Below are 23,111 nucleotides of genomic sequence, written 5' to 3'. Positions count from 1 at the left end.
TGGTGGCCTTCCTTTGTCACAGTGTCACAGCTGACTATAGGAAATAGGAGAAGACAGGGACAAGACACCAGCTGTCTCTGCCAGGCACTACCCTAGGTTCTTAACATTATTTTATCCTTACAAGTCAATGTTTTCCTCATTTTGCAGTTGAAACCTGAAGTCAGAGAGCAGGAAACACTTAAAGCAAATGGCAGAACTAGGCTCCTAACCCAAGTCTCTGATTCTAAATCTGATGCTCTTCCTGCCTCTTTCAAAGAGGTTGGATGTATCCCTTTGTAGGCCAAAGATCCAGAGAACCTGCTGTAGCCAACTCTAAAGGAAGAGTTATTCGTTCCTAAAACATCTGTGTGGTAGTTGGTATTGACATATTGCATCACTTCTCCCCACAGATCTGGATGTTGGTGATAATATCTTCAATTCTACAGATGAGGGAACGGATTTAGAGGAGTTTAATGGTTAGGGTCTGTGTGACTCCAACTTACATGGTTTGGCCACTATACCACACTGTCCTCCCAGATGATGCTGTGGGAGCTGGGGCTAGGACCTTCATCAGGGTTTCCACGTGGGAATTCCCTCCCAGCATTTCTCAGGAAACTTATGTTTTTTGATCCCAGAATCCCTGGGAGAGTCAGTTGAGGAAATGTGAAAGTATTAAAATTTTATCTGTGAACACTAAAGCTTAAAAGCATAGAGACATTGCTGGTTTGAGGGAATCCAGCTTCATCAAATAAAAAACTAGAGCAAGAAATGCTAACATAGAGTTGAAGACTAAGAGAACCAGGACAGGAGCACGTAGAAGAGAAATGGTTTCCACCTAGTCAGTCTTGCCTGTGATTGTTAGCATGTCCTAAGAGTGTGTGTCTAGCCCTGTCTGCCACATACTGTGAGTTATTCTTGCAAATAAGTTTATACACGTAGTGTACTTTATACAAATCCTATGAGCAGTGTTCCAAGAAATAAGCTTTGGAAGCAAAGTAAGTTCTTAATTTGGCAATTTAGACACATGATTCTATATACTGTTAACCTTGTTAGGATATTTGAATGTTACGTTATTTGAATACTATCCAATAATGTTCCCTGGTGTTTTCCAGTGTTTAAGTATTCCCTAGAGGCTGTAGTTCCTCCTAAATTCTACTAAGCTTAATATTCCTATTTGTTAATTTTTTTTCCAGATATCTGTAATAACGGGGCAAGTATGAAGAATGTTCGCAGTATTTTAAGAATCAGTTATGATTTAGGGAATTTGTGAGAATTCTAATTTCTTGCTCCTAAATTCTAAACGTAGATAGATATGTGTTGTAAATTTGTAAACACTAACGTAGACCACACAGGAACAGGGACTCCCCAGCTTGGGGAGGACCACTCACCTCAGGAGGGTATATAGGGCTATTCACTGTAGAACTTGGACTAGAACCCAAATCTCTGGATGCTTGGTGCCATTCACTTTTTATTCCATCACACTGATTTCAGCCCAGAGAATAATCCCATCCTGTACCCCGCCCCAGCTCCAACTGTGGTTTTGTTCCAAGGGCAGTTATAAGGTTGCAGCAGAAAGAGTGGTAGGAAAAAGCGGGAGCCATAGTTGAAGACGATTTTTAAGGGCAGACATTAACACTCGGGGTTTAACATGCTACACTAACCTCTGAAAACAGTTCAGTTGAACTCATAGCCTTCAGTTCCCTGTAGCTTTTTCCTATCCCTTCATGCTGCCTCTTTTTCTCTCTCCAAACTACCCCCGATTTAGAGTTTAAGGTGGTAATCCATCACATTCATATGTGAGAGGGTTCCCTCAATATCTGGGATGCTGAATACAGCAGGGATTCTCCCAGGCACGTGAAGGGTGAGGAACTGGAGCAAAGGAACCTGACATAGTGGTGCAGGTTCCAACCAGCAGAGCCAGGCCAGGAATGCACTTCAGATTTCTACAACTGTGTGCTTGCGAACTCTGAATGAAGTTTTACAGTGCCTGTACTTAAGCATCTTCACAGGGTCATATTCTAAACTCAGTCCCCAGCTTTCACTTCCCTGTGGCCCTCAGCAAATGTTTTTTGCCCCCGTGGGTCAGATACTCACAGAAAAAAGGTTCCACATCCTTCTGGTGGCAGAGGTGAGAATATTGCTGAGAGAATGTGGTGGTGGTAGGCGTGGCACGGTGGCCAGAGAGAGGGTGGGGCCTCACCATTCCTCTCCACCTTCCAGGAAACCAGAGCTAATTCCTCCTGGCACCCAATAGCTGATATTTCACTAGGGGAATGAGAGGCAGTTTTTCAAAGTAAGCCTTTAAATTGTAAATCAGACACATTAATTATAATTTTAATATAACAAATGTTATTAAAAGCAGCAATTCAAAACCGTAAATCTTTTCGAAGGTGCACAGGGTTATGATAAGGTCAGTTGGCAGTAATGCAGCTATTTTCAGGTATGAATGAAATGCTGGGGTGTGGAGTCAGTGACCTTGCCAGGCCTTACACTGACCTCCAGGTGAGGAAGACACTGTCTCCCTCCTTCCTCCTCTTCAAGGCCAGAGCCTCTGGAGCTTGAGTAGAGGAGGTGCAGGTACACTGACAGGCTGTGTTCATCCTGCACTTTCTCAGAAGCCTGGAAGGCAGGCCTGGGAGGCTGCTGTGTTCTCTGGAGCCAGGCAGGAGGCCCCCGGTTAGATCTGGCCCCATACTTCAGGCGGCTGGCTGGGGGCTGCCTTCTCAGCTCCCCTTCCACCTGGCCCCAGTTGGGGCCTTCAGTGGCAGCAGCTGTGGAACCGAGAAGGGAGCGAACTGGGCCCAACCAGCTTGTTCCTGCCTGGACCATGCTGGGAAGCAGAAGGAAGTGGGTGCACTGTGTACAGGGGGTGAGGTCCCAGTTGAAAGGCACTGTTGGGGCTGAGGTTTGAGGCAAGGGGCATCTGAACTCTCTCAGGGCCCCCCTCAGCCTAATGGAAAAACCAGCTCCAGGCCTGCTGCTCTCAGCTCCTCGTTCACCCCCCTCCACCTTGCAGCCGGCAGAGCCTCCAAAACCCAGCCGAGCTGGAGGCCACAGAAGCAGTTGGCAAGGATGGTCTCCCTCAGGTACACCCCTCGCCCCAGTCAAGGCACTTCTTTCCAATCAAGTGAGTCAGTTTCTAATACCTCTGGAAGCAGCAAAAATGAGGGGTCTCCTCCCCCTCCCATTTTTGGTCTCCCTCCAGGTGGGTCTGAGTTTTAATGGTGGTCCTAAGACTCTATGTATACTCCCACTGACAAAGGCTTCCCTTTGAGGGGACTTAATGACTCAGGCCCTTTAAAAAAATCCCAACCTGCCCCAAAAGTGATTGTCAATTTCAGAACAGGGCAGGGGACAAGGAAGAGGGTATGAGTCCCCTGTGCCTCCCTCTAGGGTCACAGCTGCTTCACGGGCGGGTGCTGGACGTTCACATTGAGTTGCAGCACGGGGCCCCCAGAAGAGGGCCAAGGAAAAGCCAAGGGCAGGAGCCACGCCGGCACCCGAAGGAATGTGTGGCTGTGTGTGTGTGTGTGGTGTGTGTACACCTGGAGGCCAGGGCCCATGTGTGTGCCTGGAGGTGAAAAGCACACACACAGATGGAAGCTTGTGTGGGGGGTGAGTCTGGGGGTGGGAGGCAGAGGAGACAGTCTGAGGTGTCGCAGGACACGGCTTCCTTTCCTCCAGCCTCAGGTTTGCCAGGCCAGGCCCAGCTCCATGCTAAGAGAGAGGGATGTGGCCAGGGGAGGGAACACGGGTCTCAGAAGCTGACGCCTGCAGCCTGCACTCTGGGCCTTAATAACTGGGCTCTGGTGCTGGTGCCTTTGGAAGCAGGGGCCCAGCCTCCTCATGCCTCAGATCCTGAGGGTCCCAGGGCCTCTGCCACACAGGCTTTCCAGAGGCATTCTCTCTCCCACCCTCACCACCTCTTCCCAAGGGCAGAAGGAGAGGCAGGAAAGTGAGAGGGAAAGGCTCCTCAAGGCATCCCCTTACCCACCCTCACCCAGTCTTTCTCAAAGGTTTCTGTCCTCATGATGTGGTCCCTGGGATGGGTCAGGTGTAAGGATGTCCAGTGGAGGGTTGGGTGTGTAAACACACACACCCAAAAGGGGAAGGAAAGGTAAAGGGACGCACTGGGGACAAAGACTCGGGCCTCAGGAACAGGCCACAGAGCCAGCAGGACACTAATTCAGAGGAACAGGTAAACAGTTTGAGGGAGTGTGTGGAGACACTGAGAAATAGCCAGCGGGACCTCAGAGACACAGGCAAAGAGGTGGTGAGCCTGAGGGGGCCGGAGAGCAGAACGGGCACAGCGGAGGCACAGCCCTGGCAGGCGGGCAGGCAGGGCTCTGGCCAGGCACTTGCAGCTCCGTCTTGCTTCCCTCCCCCACCCCAGCCTGGAGAGAACTGGGGAGCCTGTGGCTTCCGCTGTCTCTCCTTTGGTTTCCAGGACTGCTGGCATCCTTTGGGGGCTGGTCAGTAAGGGGTAGTCCCTTCCCACTCCACCAGGTACTGAACCTTGCCCTCGGGCGTGACCCTCCGAGCCAGCACCTGGTACTTCTCCCCACAGGCTAACCGCCCGGCTGCGCCAAAATAGTTGGTGATGGATGACTTGAGGTGGGACAAGGACGAGTCATCTTCACTGATGCTCTCGAAGGTGTGGCTGTCGATGCCCTCGTCGGGCCGCTCAGGGCCTGAGGCCCCCTCTGCGCTGCTGTCGGAGGGGCAGCGTCCACCCAGCTCGGCCGCCCGCCGCTTTGCCCGCAGTGGCATGTACGCTTTGGCTGCCAGCTTCCTCTTGCGGCTGCCCACTGTCCGTCTGTATCGGAAGGGGAGGAGGACGACGGGAATGAAACGGGATTATCCCACCAAGTCCCTGTCCCTGAGCACTCTGGGCACCAGGCCCTGGGCACTGATGATCCCCCTGGATCCCTACAACAGCCCTGAGGAGGCTCCAGAGTAGAAACCACCAGCTGGGGAGTGGCAGAGCCCGGATTCAAACCTAGGTGTGTCCAGCTCTAAAACCGTGTTTCTTATGCTGAGGAGCTCAGTGTGGCCTGAGTCCAGGAGCACCGTCCTCTGTGCTTCCTGCAGCCATGCAGTGCAGAGGCCCTGCTTACTCTGCCTAGTCGGTCACCTGGACTCACTGTAGCTGGAGGCGTCACGCAGGGGTAGGGATGGGGAGGCAGACATGTATCCCCTCTCCTCCCCTCTCCCCTCCACAGGGGCAGAAAGAGGCGGACGGGGGGAAAGAAACACACACAAAAGAAGAGGTACACAGTCACAGATAATTAGAAACAAACCAAGACCCAAAGAGCTAGTGAGAACCGAAGAAATAAAAAAATACAGAGGCAACAGCAGAGAAAGACAGAGATGTTTGGAGACAAGACACACTTCGATGGGCATTACATTGATACTTTAAATTCTACTCTTTGCAAGGGCCTCAAGTATCCTAAATACAGTTAAAAGAGCCTCAGTTAAAAAGTTGTCTGTGTGCTTTGCAGCACCACCCTCGCTTTGCTGCTGAGGACCAGCTGTTGCCAAGCAGGCTGTACCCTTAGCTAGGCCTCCAGGGATTTCTGTGCCCTCTCCTAGTCCTTACACTGCAGGATGCCATTTCCCCTCTACCAGGCTCTTTTCCTTAAAGACCCAGGTTCAGACAGCCAAGAACCACGGTCAGGGACCCTGCAGTCAGAGGCACAGACATTGCAAAATCATGGCAAGCAGAGGCCAAGAAGCCCAGAATGGAAGAACCCTGGATCTGAAACTGCCCAGCAAGAGGTGTCACATAACCTGTAGCAGGCGAAGAGGAGCGGCCCGAACGCCCACAACTTGGAACTGGAGGGTCCCAAACCCTCACACACTTAAAGGCGGCCAGGTCCTGAGACTCAGATGCACAGAGTGAGCCACACATCACAAAGGGGGTTGGGGGTTCTGGGGGGAGCAACGGAACTTGAATCCCATCGTGCTGGGAAGCTAACCTGGAGTCGTAGGAAAGGCTGGTGGAAGCGGAGCCAGAGGTGCTGGCAGCATCAGTGGAGTCCACGTCGGAGAAGAAGGTCTGGCCTGAGCTGGCGCTAAGAGGGAGGAGAGGGTGAGCCAGCCGCTGATCCTCAGCGCCCCTTGGGACCTCCCCATCGTCTCCTGGTCCCTCTCACGTGCATCCTTCGTCCCAGCTGAAGCCACCTTCCCACTGAGCTTCCCGCCACCACAGCTGCAGTGGCACCTCCTCTCTCCTGAACGTTTCCTACCCATCCAGCCTTCAAAGTCCAAGGAGTCACCAAAGCCTTCCCTGACCACCCTCCCCTGGCATTGACATAAGCACTGTGACAGTCATTAGAGATGATAATGACCATGATCCCAGACACTCGTGCAACACCTTACAGGCCGGGAGTGCTTTTGTGTACAGGATTTTGAGTCTCATAACAACCGTGCAGGAACAGGTGAGGAGGTTCAGAGAGGTTAAAGAATTTTGCTGAAGTTACCACAGCTGGCAACTGGGAAGTAGGGGCTGGAGCCCAGGCCTGACTGACCTGAGCCCCTGCTCTCTCCATGCCTACAGGAAAGCACGAAACGACCTTCAATAGTTCTGGAAATAAAACGATGGATGCAGCCCCTCTCCTCGGGTGTACCAAGCACGAGGCTCTGTGGGAATACACAAGGAGCATCCGCCACAGCCTGGGGAGGGTTAGGGAAGGCTCCCTGGAGGAACGTGAACGTGGGGTGATCACAGCAGTTTTGGTATCAGGCGTGAGGCAAGGAGAAGTGGGAGAGGTAGGGAGGGCTGGGCTAGGCAGGCCTTGAGCGCCGCCCCGCGGAGCTGTCCCCGGGAGCCCTGCAGGCTTACAGCACGGGTGTTAGGCTGAAAGCCCTAATGCAGACAGACCTTTCTGGCAGCCTTCTGCAATACGGACCCTTTAACTCAGTGACCCCAAGGGAGCTTCCCTCCCCTCCAAAGGCTCTCTGCTTCACATCTTCCAGAGCTGCAGGAATGGCGGTCTCCCTGCTGGGTTCCATCCCAGTCTCCAGAGCAGACCTCTCTGCCGGGTCCCTCATTGTTACCTCTTTAAACTCTGTATCTCATCCAGCGTGAAGTCAAATATGCTGGCCAGGTGGTGGTTGGTGCTCCAGGCCGAAGTAAAGTCACTCTGTGGACACAGGAAGGAGGGGCGGTCAGCCAGCGAGCATCACTTCCACCTTCCACAGCACCCTCCTCCCCGCTGAGGGCCGCACAGGCTGCGTGGGGCCAGCTGGCCTTCTGAGGGTCAGACTTGTCCCTTCCTCTTTTTTCCAGTCCTGACCAGGGAGCCAGGTCATGTCAATTCTAGTCCTGGCTCTGTCTCTGGCCAGTTGTCTGACTGTCCCATCTCTGGGCTTGAGTCACCTCAACTGCAAAAGGTGGATAATAACCCCTTCTGAGCTTCACTCTTAGGAGGTGTCAGGGAGCGCGGCAGAATGAAATGACAGTTGTGAAGGTGCCATATAAATGGTCCAGGGGAGACACGGCTAACGTTAGTGCCCACAGCGAGGGCTTCAGTGAGGATGCAGGGCTACTGAAGAAGGTTAAGAATGCTCTGGAGCCCTGGTTCTGGGCTGGGCTCTGCCACTGCCTGAGGTGTGACCTCAGGAGGGTCACTGCCCTCCTGGGCCCTCAGTTTCCCCACCTGGACGGTGGAGGCAAGGATATTACCTGCCCTTGCCCAGCCCTGCTCTGGGTTCTTGGGAGAACTTGGGGAGGCGAAGGAGTCGTCTCGCAGTGCCTGGCCCTTCCTTGTTTAACCAGCTGTAAAAGGATCCTTTCGGGGACGTGGGAGAGTCCCCTGGGCCTGGGGGACTTCGTTTTCTGCACAGGAATCCCTAGTATGTGCTGACCCTGAGTGTGAAAGTGGAGAGTGAGAAAACGAGAAACTAACACTGGGGATAGCATCTTCCAGCAAAAACTTTGATCTTTTTCTTCTATAAACTCGCCTTTTCTGCTGCTGGAATTCATGAGGCAACAAACTGTGGAGACAGAAAAGGGAAAGGGTGGCCCAGTCAGAGCCTGAAGGCCCAGAGGGTGGCCCTGAAGGAGGAGCGGCTGGGCAGGGGTGGGGTCGCAGCGTGGGAGTGGGCACAGGCTCTCCTTTACGAGGAGACCTGGGGCGGCGGGTGTGCGAGGGTGGCGGGGTATAGTGGGCAGGCAGGAGAGGGGGTGCCTCTCCTGCCTCGGGCATCCAGGTGCTCTGCCCCCCACCCCCCGATGCCAGGAAGAGGGCGCTGGGCTCAGCCGGGAGCGCTAGGGACCCCTTACACACTGACTGCCCCTTGACCTCTCTGCCTCAGCCCTAAGCCAGCAAGACTGGGTCCCGTGATCCGGCTTTCCCTCCAAACAAGGCCACAAGGGGCTGTGACTGAAGGAGCGGGGACGTGGGATCAGGTCCCGGCTCAGCCACTGACTGGCTGGTTCAGGGTGCCTCCAGCTGGGACTAACTGGCTGGACGCCTGCCTGGCTCACTTGGATGCCACCACACAGCCCATCGGAGGGGCTGCAGCTGGAGCCGGGAGCAGAGGACCCGAGGTCGGCTGCGGCCCCGGCCCTGGGGCCCCAGGCACTGACCCAGGCTTGCTCTTTCCTCTCTTACGCAGCTCAGAGGCGCCGTTCTCGGTGGGCACCAGGCCCTTGTCGGGCAGCAGCTTCCCGGGGGGGTTGGGCGGGACGCGGATGCGCAGGCGGAAGATGCACTTCTTCTTCTTGATCTCCTTGCCGCAGAGGAACCTGGGGGTGGGCAGGGAGAGGAGAAAGCTGGAGCCTGTCCGTCCATCCTCCTGGGGAGGAGAGTCAAGTGTTAAAACCTCCCTCTGCCTCCCGGGACCCAGAGCTAAAACCCAGAGAGGCCCGTGGAGACACTGATTCCTCGAAGCCTGTGGGATCAGGGGCACCAGGTGGCGGCTCCTCCCCGTCCTTCCTTGTCTTGTGTGTGGCTCCTGCTGCTCCTCCCTTTTCTTCTCTGCCTCAACCAGCCCCAAGGCCTCTGCCTACAGGAAGCCCTCCTCCAGCTCCCCATGGAACCCCGTGGTCAAAACACTGCATTCCACACCACTCTGTTCTCTGCTCTCCCCAAGGAGACTGAAAGCACCTCCAGGCACTTCCCTCACCCTTTCATCACTGGCTGAGCTGCCATGAGGCTGCAGAGGTGACTTAGCCACAGTCCTACCCTCAGGAGACCATCCACAGAGCAGTCAGGAGGCCCCACGTACTCGGGTAGAGGGCTGTGTCTGGGCCCCAAACCGTGACAAGATGAAAGAGAGAGTGGACAGTTCTGTCTAGAGATGTCTGGGGAGGTTTCACAGAAGCAGGGACCGTGTCTTATTCACGGTGTCCTCAGTACCTACACAGGGCTGACACAGAGCAGTTCAATAAATAGTCACTGATGGAACAAATGAATGAAAGGCATCGAAGAGCATCCTAGGTGAAGAAAGAGTGTGAGCAAAAGCACTGAGTAGGAAAGGAAAGGGTTCAGAATGGCTGACACCCAGAATAAATCAAGCAAAGGGTCCGTGGCAGAAGGTAGAAGGTATGGGCAGGGTCTGATCATAAGAGGCCTTGAATGCCATGCTAAGGAGCTTGGGCATTCTCTGTGGTGTTAGCGAGGGGCATGCCAGCCTTGTGTTCTGAGAAGAACTCAGTAGTCTGGATGGGCAGACATGGGCTGGGGACAGGTGATGAATCCGTGCTCCAGTGCCTGGCCCAGAACCATAGATGGCTAGTGCAGGGGGGCCCTCAGAGAGCAGGGGTTGCAGCCCCCTATGGAGCCGAGTCCAGTATCAAAATGTGTCTGGCTGCTGGAGTGGTCAGGGGAGGCATCCCAAATGAAGTGGGTGCTCCCTGATCTTGGAGGACAGGTAATATTCATATAGTCAAACAGAAGTGGAGGGAGACCCAGGTGGGAGCATAGCTTGTGCAAAGGTTACGAGGTAGGAAGACACTTTAACTGCAATCCAACCTGTCAGGGGGCCCACTGCACTCCCTCCCTTCCCTGCACGCACCGGCTTTTATAACTGTTCAGGGCGTTCAGGAGATGCGGTCCTCGGTCCGTCACGGGGGTGCTGGTGAGCTACCGGGGAGCAGGGCAGAGGACAGTCAGACCTGGCGCATGGCACCTGAGAAGACCTCAGCCCCTGTCTCCACCCTCCCCTCAATCTCCTGATGCCCCGAGTCCTCCAGGTGAGGACCACTGACTTGTTCCATGATCTCAGACAAGTCTTTTCACCTCTGAGCTCACGTCCCCATCTGTAAATGAGGAGCGTTAACTCCTGTCCTAAATGTATCAAGAGCCTTAAAAATGTCCATGCCCTTGACCCAGTAATGCTGCTCCGTGGAACCTATCATACAGACAGGAAACACAAATAAAGCTTTACATACAAAAAAGTTCACCGCGTCATTTTCCTAATGATGGGAAAGAAACTACATGCCCAACAGGAAGGAAACAAGTAAACTATGGTGGGAACCATGCAGCCATGAAAAATGTTGATTAAAAACTCTTTCATAACATGGAAAAGTATTTACGATATAATGTAAACTGAAAAAAATGACTTAAAATTGTATATACTGTCTCCTTCTGTTTTGTATACAGATTCATTTGTATTATTTTTTAGATTCTACATACAAGTGACATATTTGTCTGACCTACTTCACTTAGTATAATATTCTCTAGGTCCATTCATGTTGCTGCAAATGGTAATATTTCATTCTTTTTATGGCTGAGTAATACTCCATTGTATATATACACCACATCTTCTTAAACCAATCATCTATTGATGGGAAATGGAGTTGTTTCCATGTCTTGGCTATTGTAAATAGTGCTATGACCACTGGGGTGCAGGTGTCTTTTCGAATTAGAGTTTTCATCTTTTTTGAATATATGCCCAAGAGTGCAGTTACTGGATCATATGGTAGCTCTATTTTTAGTTTTCTAAGGAACTTTCATTCTGTTTTCTATAGTGGCTGCACCAATTTACATTCCCACAAACTTATGGTTACCAAAGAGGAAAAGGAGGGGGAAGGGATAAATTAGAGGAGTATGGGATTAACATATACACACTACTATACATAAAATATATAAACAACAAGGATTTACTGTATACCACAGGGCACTATATTCAATACCTTGTAATAACCTATAATGGAAAATAATCTGGATAAAATATATGTGTGTGTATGTATATATATATGTATATATATATATGTATATACATGTACAGACAAGTGACATGTATATATATGTATATACACACACACACATATATATATGACTGAATCACTTTGCTGTATGCCTCTAACAAAATATTGTAAATCAACTATACTTCAATAAAAAATTGTAAATACCGTATAATCTAAGCATATAAAAAGAAAAATAGATGTAAATGAGAGGATTGAACTATGTGCACCTATGTGTGTTAGCAGTGGATGTTTCTGAGTGGTGAGATGCAGGAGTATGGATGGTTTTCTTTTAAGTATACTTTCTTATACTTTTTGGTACTTTGAAAATTTTCTACCAGGAACATGTATGATTTTTTTTTAATAAATCAGGAAAAAAATTATTTAAAAAAATACCAGTTCTACCTATCTTTTAGGGCTTTATAATATGAATGCCTTTTATAAATTATCAAGCACTGTAAATGAAGATGTTACTATATGAAGGACTTCTGCCGAGCATAAAGTTACTTTAAAAAAAAAAAAGCCCTATTTCAGTAAAGGATTTGGGGCAGTCAGCAGAGAAGATGCCTCACTCTGGATGTGGTGGAGAGGATTCAGAGGGTGTCATTAAAGGGTGCGTGGCCCTGCCGTGGAAGTGGCTGGGGAAGCCCTGGCTCAGCTCTCCACCTCTGACATCCTGAAAGTCTCTGGTTTGTGACTTCACTCCGTGAATCCCAGCTCCCAGACCCCTGGTGATCTCTTCTGCTATTCAGAGTACGACCGGCAGAGGGCAGGCACACTTCACTTTCCATCCTAGCCAGTGGGTCACACAGCTCTGTAGGGAGATCTCCTCCAGCCAGACTCAACCCCCAGATCCCTACAGCTGAGCTGGTGAGGCCCTAACCCACCCACTACCAAAGCCTGGGTTAGGAAGCTCCTTGCAGGGAACAGGCTCAGATGCCTGGACTCAGAGATGCAACGGCTCAAAGGCTCTGGGTCTTTGTCCCCACTCAGCAGCCCCCACAGACAGCCAGTGTTTCTGAAGAATTGTGCTCAGAGACCCAGATCCTAGTGCGGCGCCGTGTGACCCTGGGCAAGTCTCTCACCTCTCTGGACTTAGGGAACCCTGCTGTGGAACGGATTCCCCCCACTCTGATGTCCCACGGTCTTGCATACCTTGCCAAGCTGCAGGAGCTCCCAGTGGTGGTTGACGAAGGCCAGAATCTCCTCAAAGTCAAAGTACTTCTTCTTGCTCTGCACCCCCAGGTTGTAGAGGGCCAGGTGAACCACATCGACCCTGGGCAAGGGTGCAAGGAGGCGGGCCCAAGTGAGCTGGCAGCCTGTGCAGCCAGGGCTGGAGCATCCTGGGTCCAGGCTGAAGGGCAGGGGCAAGGCTGGGACCTGGTGGCTGGAGATGGAATTGTTCCCGGAGGGAGGAGGGAAGGGAGAAACTGGGAAGGGACAGGAGTGGGCCTGGGCCAAGCCCCACCCTCTCACCATCGCAGGGGCAACCTCTCGATGTACTCTGGGCCCTGGTTGCACACGGAGCAGAAAAACAGGTAGAACCTGTGGGTGGGTGAAAAGGGGGCCTGTGGTAGGAGGGGCTCTGACACCCCACCCTGGTCCAGCGCCCTCACCCCCCGCCTGCTTTCCCGTAGTCAGCACTGTCCTCATTCCCTCTGAGGAGGGGATAAAGATGGGGCAGAACAGGGACCAGGAACTACTCCCCTACCCCCTTCTAACCTGTAACTCAAACCCTTTCCCAAATATCACTGCCCTGGAGTGTGGCTGAGTTCAGAGTGAGCTGAACTAGGCTGGGCTGCAGGGACCACCCTCTTCCCCTCTGCCTGACACACACACACACACACACGCACGCAATCACAAACCACGTGAGACACCAACCAAGACACACACAGTATCCTGTTTGACACACATAAGCCTTCCACTAGCTTAGCCCCCTTGGTTAGAAGCCAGATCAAGTCATCCATTTCCCCCATTGCCTCCTCCAACAACCCCGGTCAGGGCTGGGGCAGGGCCTGTGTCTCCCCCTTCCCCAGACACTTGAAGCGTCTGGGGCTTAGGGAAGGTGGGGCTGCGACTGGGGATGTAGCCCAGCGTGTCCCTCTACTGGGAAGGCCTCCTCACCCTGAGCTGCCTCTGTAGACAGGGACACACTGTCCCAGCCCCCCACTGGGGGTCTAGGGCCTGGCAGGCAACCTGAAGGAGTTGCTGCAGCTGCTGCCCCCATCCCCCCACCTCGCCCCCAAGGCTGAGCCAGACCAGATTAGCACCTACCGGTCTCCGAACATCATGGGCTCATTGAGACACTGGGTGCAGGCCTCGTGGAACCACTGCCTGCACCGGTAACACTGCAGCATCCTCAGGTACCATCTGGAGAGCCAGAGGAGCCAGGGTCAGCCAGGCCCACACTCCCAGCCAGGGATCAGCCTCAGCAACCTTTCCCAACACAAACTCGCCGTCCAGCGGGGGAAAGGGAAGAGAACTCACAGTTACTGAGCACTGGGCTGTGCCAGGGGAAGCCCTGGCAGCAGGGCTTAGGCTGTCTCATTTGATCGCACCATCTGGTCAAACACGGGCTGCTGACCACACTTTACAGGTGAGTCAGAGGTTAAATAGCTTGTTCAAGGTCACTCAGGAGGCAAGTGGTGGATGGTGACTCAATTCCTAGCCTCCCTGACTTCAAAGCCCATGCTCCTTGTGCCACACTGGAGCCCCTATCTCTGGTCTGTGCCTCACACACTGCTTCCCAAACACTACTGATGGGGAAAGGTTTGCCCTGGAGACTTCATGGGAGAATAAAGGCTCCTATAAGCCCCTCACCTGGTAATGTATCTAACCTATCACAACCATTCAACAACTACTCATTGAATAAGAATGAAAACCAAAAAGGTGTTTTCTTAATTAACAGTCAATGCTTTGTTCACACCTTGTCAGGTGTGGTCCTTGGACCACCTGCATCAGAATCACCTGGGGTCCAGGTTAAAATGCAGAAGATTCCTTGACCCGTTCCAGGCCTACTCAATCTTTGGGATAGCCCCTGGGAGACACACTTTTGACAATCACCCGAGCAACTCTGGCCGGTAAGCATTGAGAGTCACCACCTCAATGCTGCAAAGGTCTCTATAAGCACTTCTCCATCTGTTATCCCAAAGGCCTCAACACCCACGGAAGGATGATGGGGCCGAGGTTATTAATCCCACTTGAGAGATGAAGTACTTCAAGTGATTTGCCCAAATCACCCAGCTAGGTCGTAAGCACAGCCTCCAGACCCCTAGTGCTTGTCAGCAGAACTTAGGGATGACACTCAGGACTTCAGGGTGAACTGTAGGCTGTTTCCTGAGGGCAGAGGTTCCATCTCTCACTTCTGTGGTTCCTCCCACAGTGTTGGTGCAGTCAGCCCAAGGGAACAGGCTCAATCAGCCATGGCTGCATGGAGGCCCAGGCCACCAGGAAGAATCAAAGACTCCCATCCTACATATAGTCAGGGTAAGAACCCCCTCCACAGCGTCCCCAAGGTATTCCCCCCAACCCCTGCTTGCACACCTCCAGGGAAAAGGACCTTCATATCTCATCAGCAGCCTGTCTCGTTGACTCTGGCAATGGAAAGGTTTATCTCAACGTCCATGCACCAACAGTAACAGCTCACATTTGTTAAAGTGCTTACCAAGTGCCAGGCACTGTGTGAGCCTTTACGTGAAGGACCTAATTCACCCACCGCTCACAGCCACCATGTCACGGGAAAACTACGATGAGAACGGAGGCTCAGGGGTAGCACAGCTCTAAGGGGCTGGGAAAATTTGGACACTGGGGGCCAGTCTGGTAACCACTCTTCAATACTGCCTTCTTTTCCACGGTGCCCCAAGAAAACACCGCCACTCCCCTGCAGCCCGCTGCGGAGCGCGCTAGCCCTAATTCTCTCGGGCCCCGCGCGCGCTCAGGTGTCATCCCCGAGGCCTGAGGGAGGATACGGGCTCTTCCATGGGGGTCTGGCTCCCCCAGCCAGCCGCGCCTACCCCGCTTCCCTGGGGCCCCGCCCCGCGCCCCGCCCCTCAGAGAGGCCCCGCCCTTCCCCGCCCCCGCGGCCTTACTCTCCCGGCCCGCCGCAGTAGCAGTAGCATTGCTGCTGGTTGGTGCGGTGGGGCGAGTCCCACTCCAGCTCCTCGGGCTGGTAGGACAACACCATCTTCACAGCCTGCAGGGTCCTGGCGATGGCGCCCTTCTTCAGCGCGCCGCCTTTCTGCGGGAAGATGAGGGCCCGAGTTACCCGCGGGGGTCCCGGTTGGGCCACACGTGGCTCCCTATCAAGGCTAATGCCGACCAGGTGGAACACGATATTCCAGTGTAGTCAGAAACGCACAAAGCCTCTTCTCATTAATCCCAGATCCATCCTCTCTCTATCCCCAAGGAGCTGCATTTTCAATAATATTAATAGTAAAAAGCACAACAATAAAAGTAACAATAATAACCAACACATATTGAGAGTGGGCGCTTATATGGATTTTCTCTCTTAATAGTGATTTCTCACTATTTGTTGGGGGCCTCCTACTCCTGACACCAAACCTGTATCCATTTAAAGAGTACTTTTTTTTTTGGCCGCACAGCATGTGGCATCTTAATTCCCCCACCAGGGATCGAACCCGTGCCCCCTGCATTGGAAGCGCAGAGTCTTAACCACTGGACCACCAAGGAAGTCCCCAAACCTGTATGCATTTAACAGCCAAGGAAACAGGCTCAGGGAGGCTAAAGAACCTGCACAAGGACATACAGCTGGTTAAGTGGCAGTCGCTGTCTGCCTCCAAAGCCAGGCTCTGTGACCACGAGTGAGGCCCGAGCCCAGGGAGTCTCTGGGCTTCCAGACTGGAGGATGGGGAGAAGCAGGGTGGGAAGGATGGAGGGCTCACCCGCACAGCCAGCGCAAAGATGCAGCGTCGGCAGAACCAAGGTGTGAGCAGGGGCCGGTCGGCACTGCCCGCTATGGGGATGTGGCACTGCTGGTGGTAACCTATGGCAAAGGAGAGGGGGTGAGTGCCCACGAGGAAGCAGTGGCCTGAGGCCAGTCAGCCCAGAGGCGGCAGGCTGGGGAGGGCTGTGGCAAGTCCTAGGAGCTGTGTGCCTGCCAGCTGCCAGGGGACTGGCTGGTGTCCAAGCAGGCCACTAAGAGCCAGCATTGGCCCAGTGCGGGAAGCACCAAAGGTCTGGCTTCAGCCTCTGTGCCCCATCTCTCCTACCCATCCTCTCCACCCACGGGGGCTCCAAAGTGCATAACTTCTCTCACTTTCCAGAAGCCCCAGCTCTCCCCAAGGATCACCTCCCTGGGCCCTCATTCCCAGAGACTGGCCCCTTGTCACTCTGGAGCTCCAAAAGAAACAGGAAGCCAGCTAAGGCCCCAATGGTCTGAGGCGATGCAGGTCCCGAGCCAGCGGGGAATGGGGACCCACAGGTCTGGGCCTTCTCCATGCCCTGCTCATCACACTCACCCAGGCCACACTTCCCACAGATGAGGATCTCATTCAGTGGTCCTGATGTCTTCCCCAGGCAGATGTTGCACTTGGGTTCCTCTCCTGGAACACCAGCTGAAAGAAAGAGGCCCTCTAGGGTCAGGTTGGGCTCACAGGAAAGAGCAGTTTTAAAATTACATTCCAGGTGCTGAGCCTCTACTGAGTGCTGGGCCCCACAGGCCAACTCACTGAATCTCCCCAACCAGTCTGAGCTGCCTATTACCATTAGCCCATTCTAAAGATGGGGAAATTGAGGCTCGGAGAGGTTAAGTCCCATGCTCAGCTGGGTAGGTTGGCGGGGGGATTCAAACCCGCAGCTATCTGACATCAAATTATTTGTCCTTTTCACCACGTCATGCTGCCTCTCCTGCTTAATTTAACTTGATTTGTTAAAGTTTTTTATGTTAAATAATTTTTTTAAAAAATTTATTATGGAATAACAGAACGTTATAATGAAACTCCAAGTTCTTATCAACAATCACGAACTCACGGCCAATCTTGTTTTGACTATATTCCCACTCACTCCCCCCCCTCCGGTATTAAATATTTCAGTACATATCGCTGAAAGTTCAGGACTCTAAAAAAAAACCAATAACTACAGCACCTTTATTGCACCTAAAAATTAAAAATAAATTCTTAATATCAACAAATTCAGTTAGTGTTCACATATCAAATTGTCTCCAGAAAGTCATAACAATTTTAAGTTTGATCAATTGCTTTTAATCTACAGTTTCCCTCTCCATCTCTCTTTTTTTTCCTTTGCTATTTGGCGTTGTTGAAGAAGAAATACGTATTTATGACTGAAGGGTTTGAGTGAATAAAGTAAGATACATTTTGATATGTGTTTCTGTCTCATTTCCCCTAGCACACGGAAAGTTCTGTAAGGGCAGAAGAGGTATCTGTTCATCTCTGTGTCCCCAGGACCTCTTATGGGGTGTGGCACATAACACGTGTTCAAGACATGTTTGTTGAATAAATGGTGTCTTGCCTCTTATCCCTGAATATGCTCCCAGGAAGGCGGGACCCACTGTGGGTGGCAGTAAGTCTTCACTGGCTTAATGAAGTGATGGATCAGTAACTACTGCGTGCTCAGCCTTATGCTCTAATCTTGGGCGACCCCAGAGGGCTGCTGTCCTACCTGTGAGGAGCAGTGATCTGGCCGGGGAGCCACATGGCTCCCCAGGTGAGCACTGCAGCACCTCCTTGGTGCCTGGCACACAGTGGGCCTTCTATTCATGGTGTGCTACTTCGATCCACGGTTTGGACTGTCTTTCCTCACCAGCTGGCTCCTTCTGCTTTCAAAAAGAAGGTAGCCCAGGAAAGGAGACCCTCGTTGCTTTGGATTTTTAAATAATACCTTTAGGGTGACAGGGGCTTGGAGAAGCATCAGCCTGCACTAGCCACAATATCTTGGAGAAAAAGGCAATTTGGAAGCTCGACTAACTGGCTGGGTTCTGTGGCCTCTGCTTGGCAGGCTCTTGAAATCATCTCTTACGGTAACAATTTCTTCAGAAACAGCCTCCCTGTAACTCAGCAGCACTGGGCTAAGCATCTAACCGCACTGTGAGGCCAGTACGTTCAGTCTCCTTTTTCTCAGATGAAGAAACAGGCTCACAGAGGTTATGTCACTCACCCAAAGATATGCAGCAGTAAGTGGCAGAGCTAGAATATCTTGGTCCGAGGAATACTGGACCCTAAAACCTGCCTCTTCCCCACATACCGCCATGTCGGTTCTCCTGTTACAGCATAAATGGCAAAAAAAAAAAAAAAGTCTCTTCTCTCACGGTAACTCTGATTGGTAGTGGCTGCTTGGAGCTCCATGTTGAAAATATACAAGTGTTGTGATTGATTAGTGATGTCTGTCATGTACATGGCAAGGAAGAAAGGTGGCAAGAATGCCCCCAATCCGTCATCTCTGTAAGACAGTGTCAGCTCTCTGAGGGCAGGGATGGTACCCAACCCAGATCCCTTTCAACTCTGAAAACTGGCCTAGCTCCATCCCGTTAAGTCCATCATCACCTTGCCTGGTTCATATTTGCTTGTTCGGTCTTTCCCCCATGGAGAGAGCTGCCTCCCTAGTTTTCTTACCATGCTAACAGGGGACACTGTGCTTATACCAAAAGGTGACAATTCTGATTGCCTGGGCCCTTCCCTGTTCCCTAGCCCCAGAGTGACCCAGAGCTTTGGGCAGCAAGGAAGCAAACACAGGCCTGGGACCCAACCCTGCTCTCCCAGCACCTCCCTGAGCCACTTTCTCCATCTGCCTGCCTCCCTCATGAGGTAGGAGTACTCAAGGGAATGACAGACGTTATAAGTGTGTTTCCACATAAATGTACAGCTGGTAATCCAATCAGCATCTCAGGTGCGCCTGGGGCTCCAAGGACAAGGCCAGATGCCAGAAGTTAGAGACAGAAGGAGAGAAGGAAAAAATGGAGGGAGAGGCGGAGAGAGGATCGGGGGTTGGGCGGGGGGGAGGTGCCTGAAATCACAGGAATACTCACCATGCTGTATGTCCTTCCACAAGACCCAGTATTTGGAGTTATCTTCAAAAGTTACAAGGCAGCTCTGCTTAGAACTGCTGACCTGGGGCAGAGAGAGGGAGGGGCAGTGTGAGACAGTCGTGGGGAAAAGCCACTTGAACACGGTCTTCCTCTCCCATTTCTGTCCCCACAGGTCAGAGGCTTTAGACCTCTCCTTGTGCTGCAAAAAGGAGAGCCAGGCTAGAAGGGGAAGGAGGGTGGCAGTTCCGGAGGTAGTATACACCCACTCACTGGAGTTGTGCAGTCAGGGACTGGGGGACGGCAACTTGGCGGGAACGCCGAGGACAGAACAGGCCAGGTGATCATTTGTGATCCTCTCCAACCTGATTTTGTTTTGTTTCGTAGGCTCACAGAGCACTTTTCTAAAGATGTTGGCCCTCAGAATGGCACCTGCTTTTGCAGGCTCCGCCTCCTTCCACTTTCCGTTTGGAGCATAAGGACAAGGCGGGAATTTCCCAGCAATCTCTCACCCTCCATCACTGGTCTGAGGCCGAGACCAGAGGATGAGCAGAGAGATGCTGAGCCTGGGAACTGGGGCCAGGGAGGAAAGGTTTACCCTCTTGATCTTCCCGAGATAATACAGTCCATCTGTCCACCGGCACAGCACATACTGGCCCTCTGTCAGCTTGGACATCAGGTCTTTGAAGTTGTTCTTGGCTTTTGCCAGGGCCCCCTTGTTGGGGAGGTGGCTGGTGGCACCATAGGAGTCCCGAGTCCCTGGGTCCAGACCTCGATTCTCCATCAGCTTCCACTGACACTGGAAGAGAAAGGGAAAGGGGTTTTTACTCCTTACTTCAGGAGAAGGGGAAGGAAGGAAAGAAACAACCATTTATGTAACCTGTGCTATGTGCCAGATGCTTTTATCATCTCACTGGATCCTGCTGACAACGCTGTGAGGGAGGCATTATTATTCCCATTTTACCAGTCAGGAAACTGAGGTTTGGCAAGGGGAAGTGGCTATGGGGTCAGAGGCAGAGCCATGGTCCATAATCAGGCGAGCTGATTCTAAGTCCTGCTCTCTCCCCACCCATACCATGCAGCCTTCTAAATAGAAAGGCTCTCTCAACCAACCACGGAGCAAAATCTCCCTGCCCAGTGGGGCCTGAACCTCACTCCCTGGCTTCACAGCCAGAGGTTTTATCCCTAAAGCAAACATACTCCGTGTTCTCTGAGTGGAGGACCTTCTCCAGCGGAGCAGCGGGAAGTTCTCAGACCCCTGACCCCTACCCTGAGAGCTGGCCAGAGAAAACTCACCTGGAGAGGAAAACTCCTGGGTGGCTTGTGAACTGGTATAGACTTGGCCATCTGTGTCTTCTGCAATCTCCTTTTCTGTTCTCAATTATGGGATGATTTAATGGACACCAATTCTGGGACATTTAAACTCACTTATGCCTTTACTCAGATGCAAACCGGCTCCAAGCAGTGAAATCATTGCCATGCCAACCTCTCCACATCTGTCTTTCACCATCCTACAAACGTGCTGCTCCCCTTGCTTTCGCTTCTTCCTGCTAATGGTACTACTATGGTCCCCAGACCCCCAAGCATCTTAGACTTCTCCAACCGATGAGTTGCCACAGCAGCCAAGCAGAGTGACTTCTGGCACCCTACTCCTCTTTTCCATCCCCCTGTCCTGGTCTGAGTTCAGGCCTCATCTTGCCTGGGCCGTTCATTCATTCAAGAACTGTTTCCTGAGCCTTGTGCTCACTCACCTATGCTGGGCACCTGGGATTCCGAATAGAACCACCAGCGCCCAGTGCTAAACAGGCCACTCCCTGTTTCCTGCCTCCCCACCAGACTCTTCCACAGGGCCATCAATTCCCAACTTCTTATTCTCCCAGAAACCTTCTGTGGCTCCCCAGTACCTTCAATGGCATTCAAAGCCCCCCCCATGGCCCCCTCCTCCTCAATCTGGGCTCACCTGGCTCCAGGCCCCTCCACACACTCTCCACTAAGCCAAAAACACAGCATCCCTCTGTTCCCTGCACCCGCTACTCTGGTACCCTCCTTCTCTGCCAAGGCGCTGGGCACCTGGTGTTATGATTACCTGTAGACAGGGAGAGAGTCCTGTGTTTTTTTCCCTGTAAGTGTGTATGTACTCCTGTGAGACTGTGTTTGATGTCTACAGCCTTATGTCAGTGAGCATATGAAATGGAATACATGTGTGTGCATGTCAAGGGCCCTGGGGCAGGCAGGGCCTTGCTGGGGTCTTCACTCTCCAGATGGTGGCGCGGCCACGTCCCCTCTTGCCTACCAACCCACCCCCCCCGCCCCCGCCCCTCCTCCCCCCCATTCCTCTCTTTTCTCCAGGGCAGAGCGCGCAGGCACCGGGCAGGGTGTGCAGTCCAAATCTCTGCCTTCTCCCTGCCACCTGGCTCCCGGGCGCTGCAAGGTCCCTGCCCGCCGGGCCTGGGGCCCGGGCCCGCGGCAGGTTCACAAACTGACACTTCCTCCCCCGCCGCGCCGTTGGGAGCAGGCCCGGTCGCCGCACCCCCCCTGGCGGGGCGGGGGCCCTCGGGTGGCGGCCCCCCCAACCGCGCCTCCATCCTCCCGGAGCGGGCCCCCGCGGGCTGTGATTGGCTGATTCAAACCCATCTGCAAAGAAATGCCTGTTTGCGGGTTCCCGTCGGCGTCCAGTTCAAATCCGCGGCACCCGGATCGCGGGGCCGGGCGGGGGCAGGAAGCGAGGATGATTCATGCGCAGGGGCCTCTCCCAGGGCGGCCGTTGGCTTTTTAAAAAGGGTGTTTGGGAGGGGAAAAAGCTTGCAGAAGTACCCCCTACGGGTTCAAGCGCTCCTCTCTTTAGTCGCTCCGACGCCAAGCCTCCCCCATCCCAATCCTGCCGCAGCCTGACTTCGGACGTGAGCAAAATTCCAAACGCCCCCGTCGGTCTCCAAGCCACCCACCCCCCGACACACACAACAGGAAAAATAAAGATTTTAGGCACAGGACTAGCGACCTGTCACACACGCCCCGCAAAGGCTCAGGGACCCGGGCGGGGCTCCCGCCACCCCGCGGACACCGTTCACCCCTCTCCACCCCCAAGGCGTGCGGCTTCCCAGGACTCCAACGCCCCCGGAGGCGTTTGACCCGCCAAAGTTCAGGAAATTTCCAAAAGAGGGATGATGGCAGGGAAAGGCGAGTGTGATGGCAGGGAAAGGCGAGTGTGGCGGGGAGTCCCCCAGCCCGGGCCGGCAGCCCGCAGCGCTGAACTTACCGCGAGGCTGCGTGTCCGCCGGTCCCACTTGGAGTCTGGCCACCAGGCGCATCGGCGGCGGAGGTGGCTGCGCTCGGCCCGCGCCTGCCCGGCCGAGTGTCCGCCCGTGGGGCCGGGGTCGGGGTCTCGGCGGGGGCGGGGCGGGGCGGGGGCGCCGCGGGGAGGAGGGGGGGCGGAGGAGGAGGGAGGGGCCGGGGCGCTCAGGAAGGGGCCCCCCGGGCGCGGGGCGCCATCTTTTTCGCGTTTTCCCGCGAATTATTGACGTCTCGCTTATGTAATTAGCGGGGGCCGCGCCGGCCTCGCCATTGGAGCCCGCGGCCGCGGGGCCCCGCAGCACCGCCCGCCCGCCGGCTCGCCCACTCCCGCCCCCGGGCCGCCCCCGCGCCGCGCCCCGGCCTCCGCCCCCGCCCCCGCCCCCGCGGGCGCGCATCCTGCATCCTCCGCCGCCACCGCGCGCTGGACGCAGACAAGCGGCGCGAGCGCACACGGACGCGGAGCCTGCGCCCCGGAACGACCGCCCGGCGGAGGCGCAGGCACAACGCGGGCACACGAGGAGGCGCGCGCGGCACTCCGAGCCGGCACACACTTGTTGAGGAAACACAACTCTGCGCGCAGGGCACAGACGTCAGCTGGCACAGACACACAGCGGGGAGGTGCAGATGCACACGGACTCCCTGCATAGGCAC

The 23,111-nt window shown here is 53.7% G+C and overlaps 1 protein-coding gene across 2 annotated transcripts; it reads right to left on the bottom strand.

The window, feature by feature from the left end:
• Positions 1-2,285: 2,285 nt before the first annotated feature.
• PHF19 (PHD finger protein 19) lies at positions 2,286-22,680 on the bottom strand. Of its 2 annotated transcripts, none has more exons than XM_081236776.1 (15): positions 22,426-22,680; positions 19,768-19,968; positions 19,173-19,254; positions 16,651-16,746; positions 16,075-16,175; positions 15,262-15,410; positions 13,448-13,543; positions 12,650-12,718; positions 12,329-12,449; positions 10,003-10,070; positions 8,573-8,731; positions 7,890-7,977; positions 7,039-7,124; positions 5,958-6,053; positions 2,286-4,795 (listed from the first exon to the last, which is right to left on the bottom strand). In XM_081236776.1, exons 2-15 carry the CDS (start codon positions 19,951-19,953, stop codon positions 4,453-4,455), a joined length of 1,740 nt encoding a protein of 579 aa, XP_081092902.1. In that variant the 5' UTR covers positions 19,954-19,968; positions 22,426-22,680; the 3' UTR covers positions 2,286-4,452. The 2 variants fall into 2 exon arrangements, with proteins under 2 accessions (XP_081092902.1, XP_081092903.1); XM_081236777.1 differs by having other exon boundaries at positions 19,823-19,968; positions 22,426-22,580.
• Between the last annotated feature and the right edge of the window lie 431 nt (positions 22,681-23,111).

The sequence above is a fragment of the Mesoplodon bidens genome, assembly GCF_964165515.1.
Source record: "Mesoplodon bidens genome assembly, chromosome: 6".
In the NCBI taxonomy this organism is placed as follows: domain Eukaryota; kingdom Metazoa; phylum Chordata; class Mammalia; order Artiodactyla; family Ziphiidae; genus Mesoplodon; species Mesoplodon bidens.
Note: the sequence above shows the minus strand (reverse complement) of the source record. Positions and strands in the feature narration are given on the sequence as shown.

Coding starts and splice junctions, on each gene's coding strand:
- PHF19 (XM_081236777.1), bottom strand. CDS start 22,477: ATGCGCCTGGTGGCCAGACTCCAAGTGGGACCGGCGGACACGCAGCCT. Junction 12,719..13,447: donor CCCATGATGTTCGGAGACCG/GTAGGTGCTAAT, acceptor ACCCACCCACAG/GTTCTACCTGTTTTTCTGCT. Junction 8,732..10,002: donor CTGAACAGTTATAAAAGCCG/GTGCGTGCAGGG, acceptor GCCCACCCCCAG/GTTCCTCTGCGGCAAGGAGA.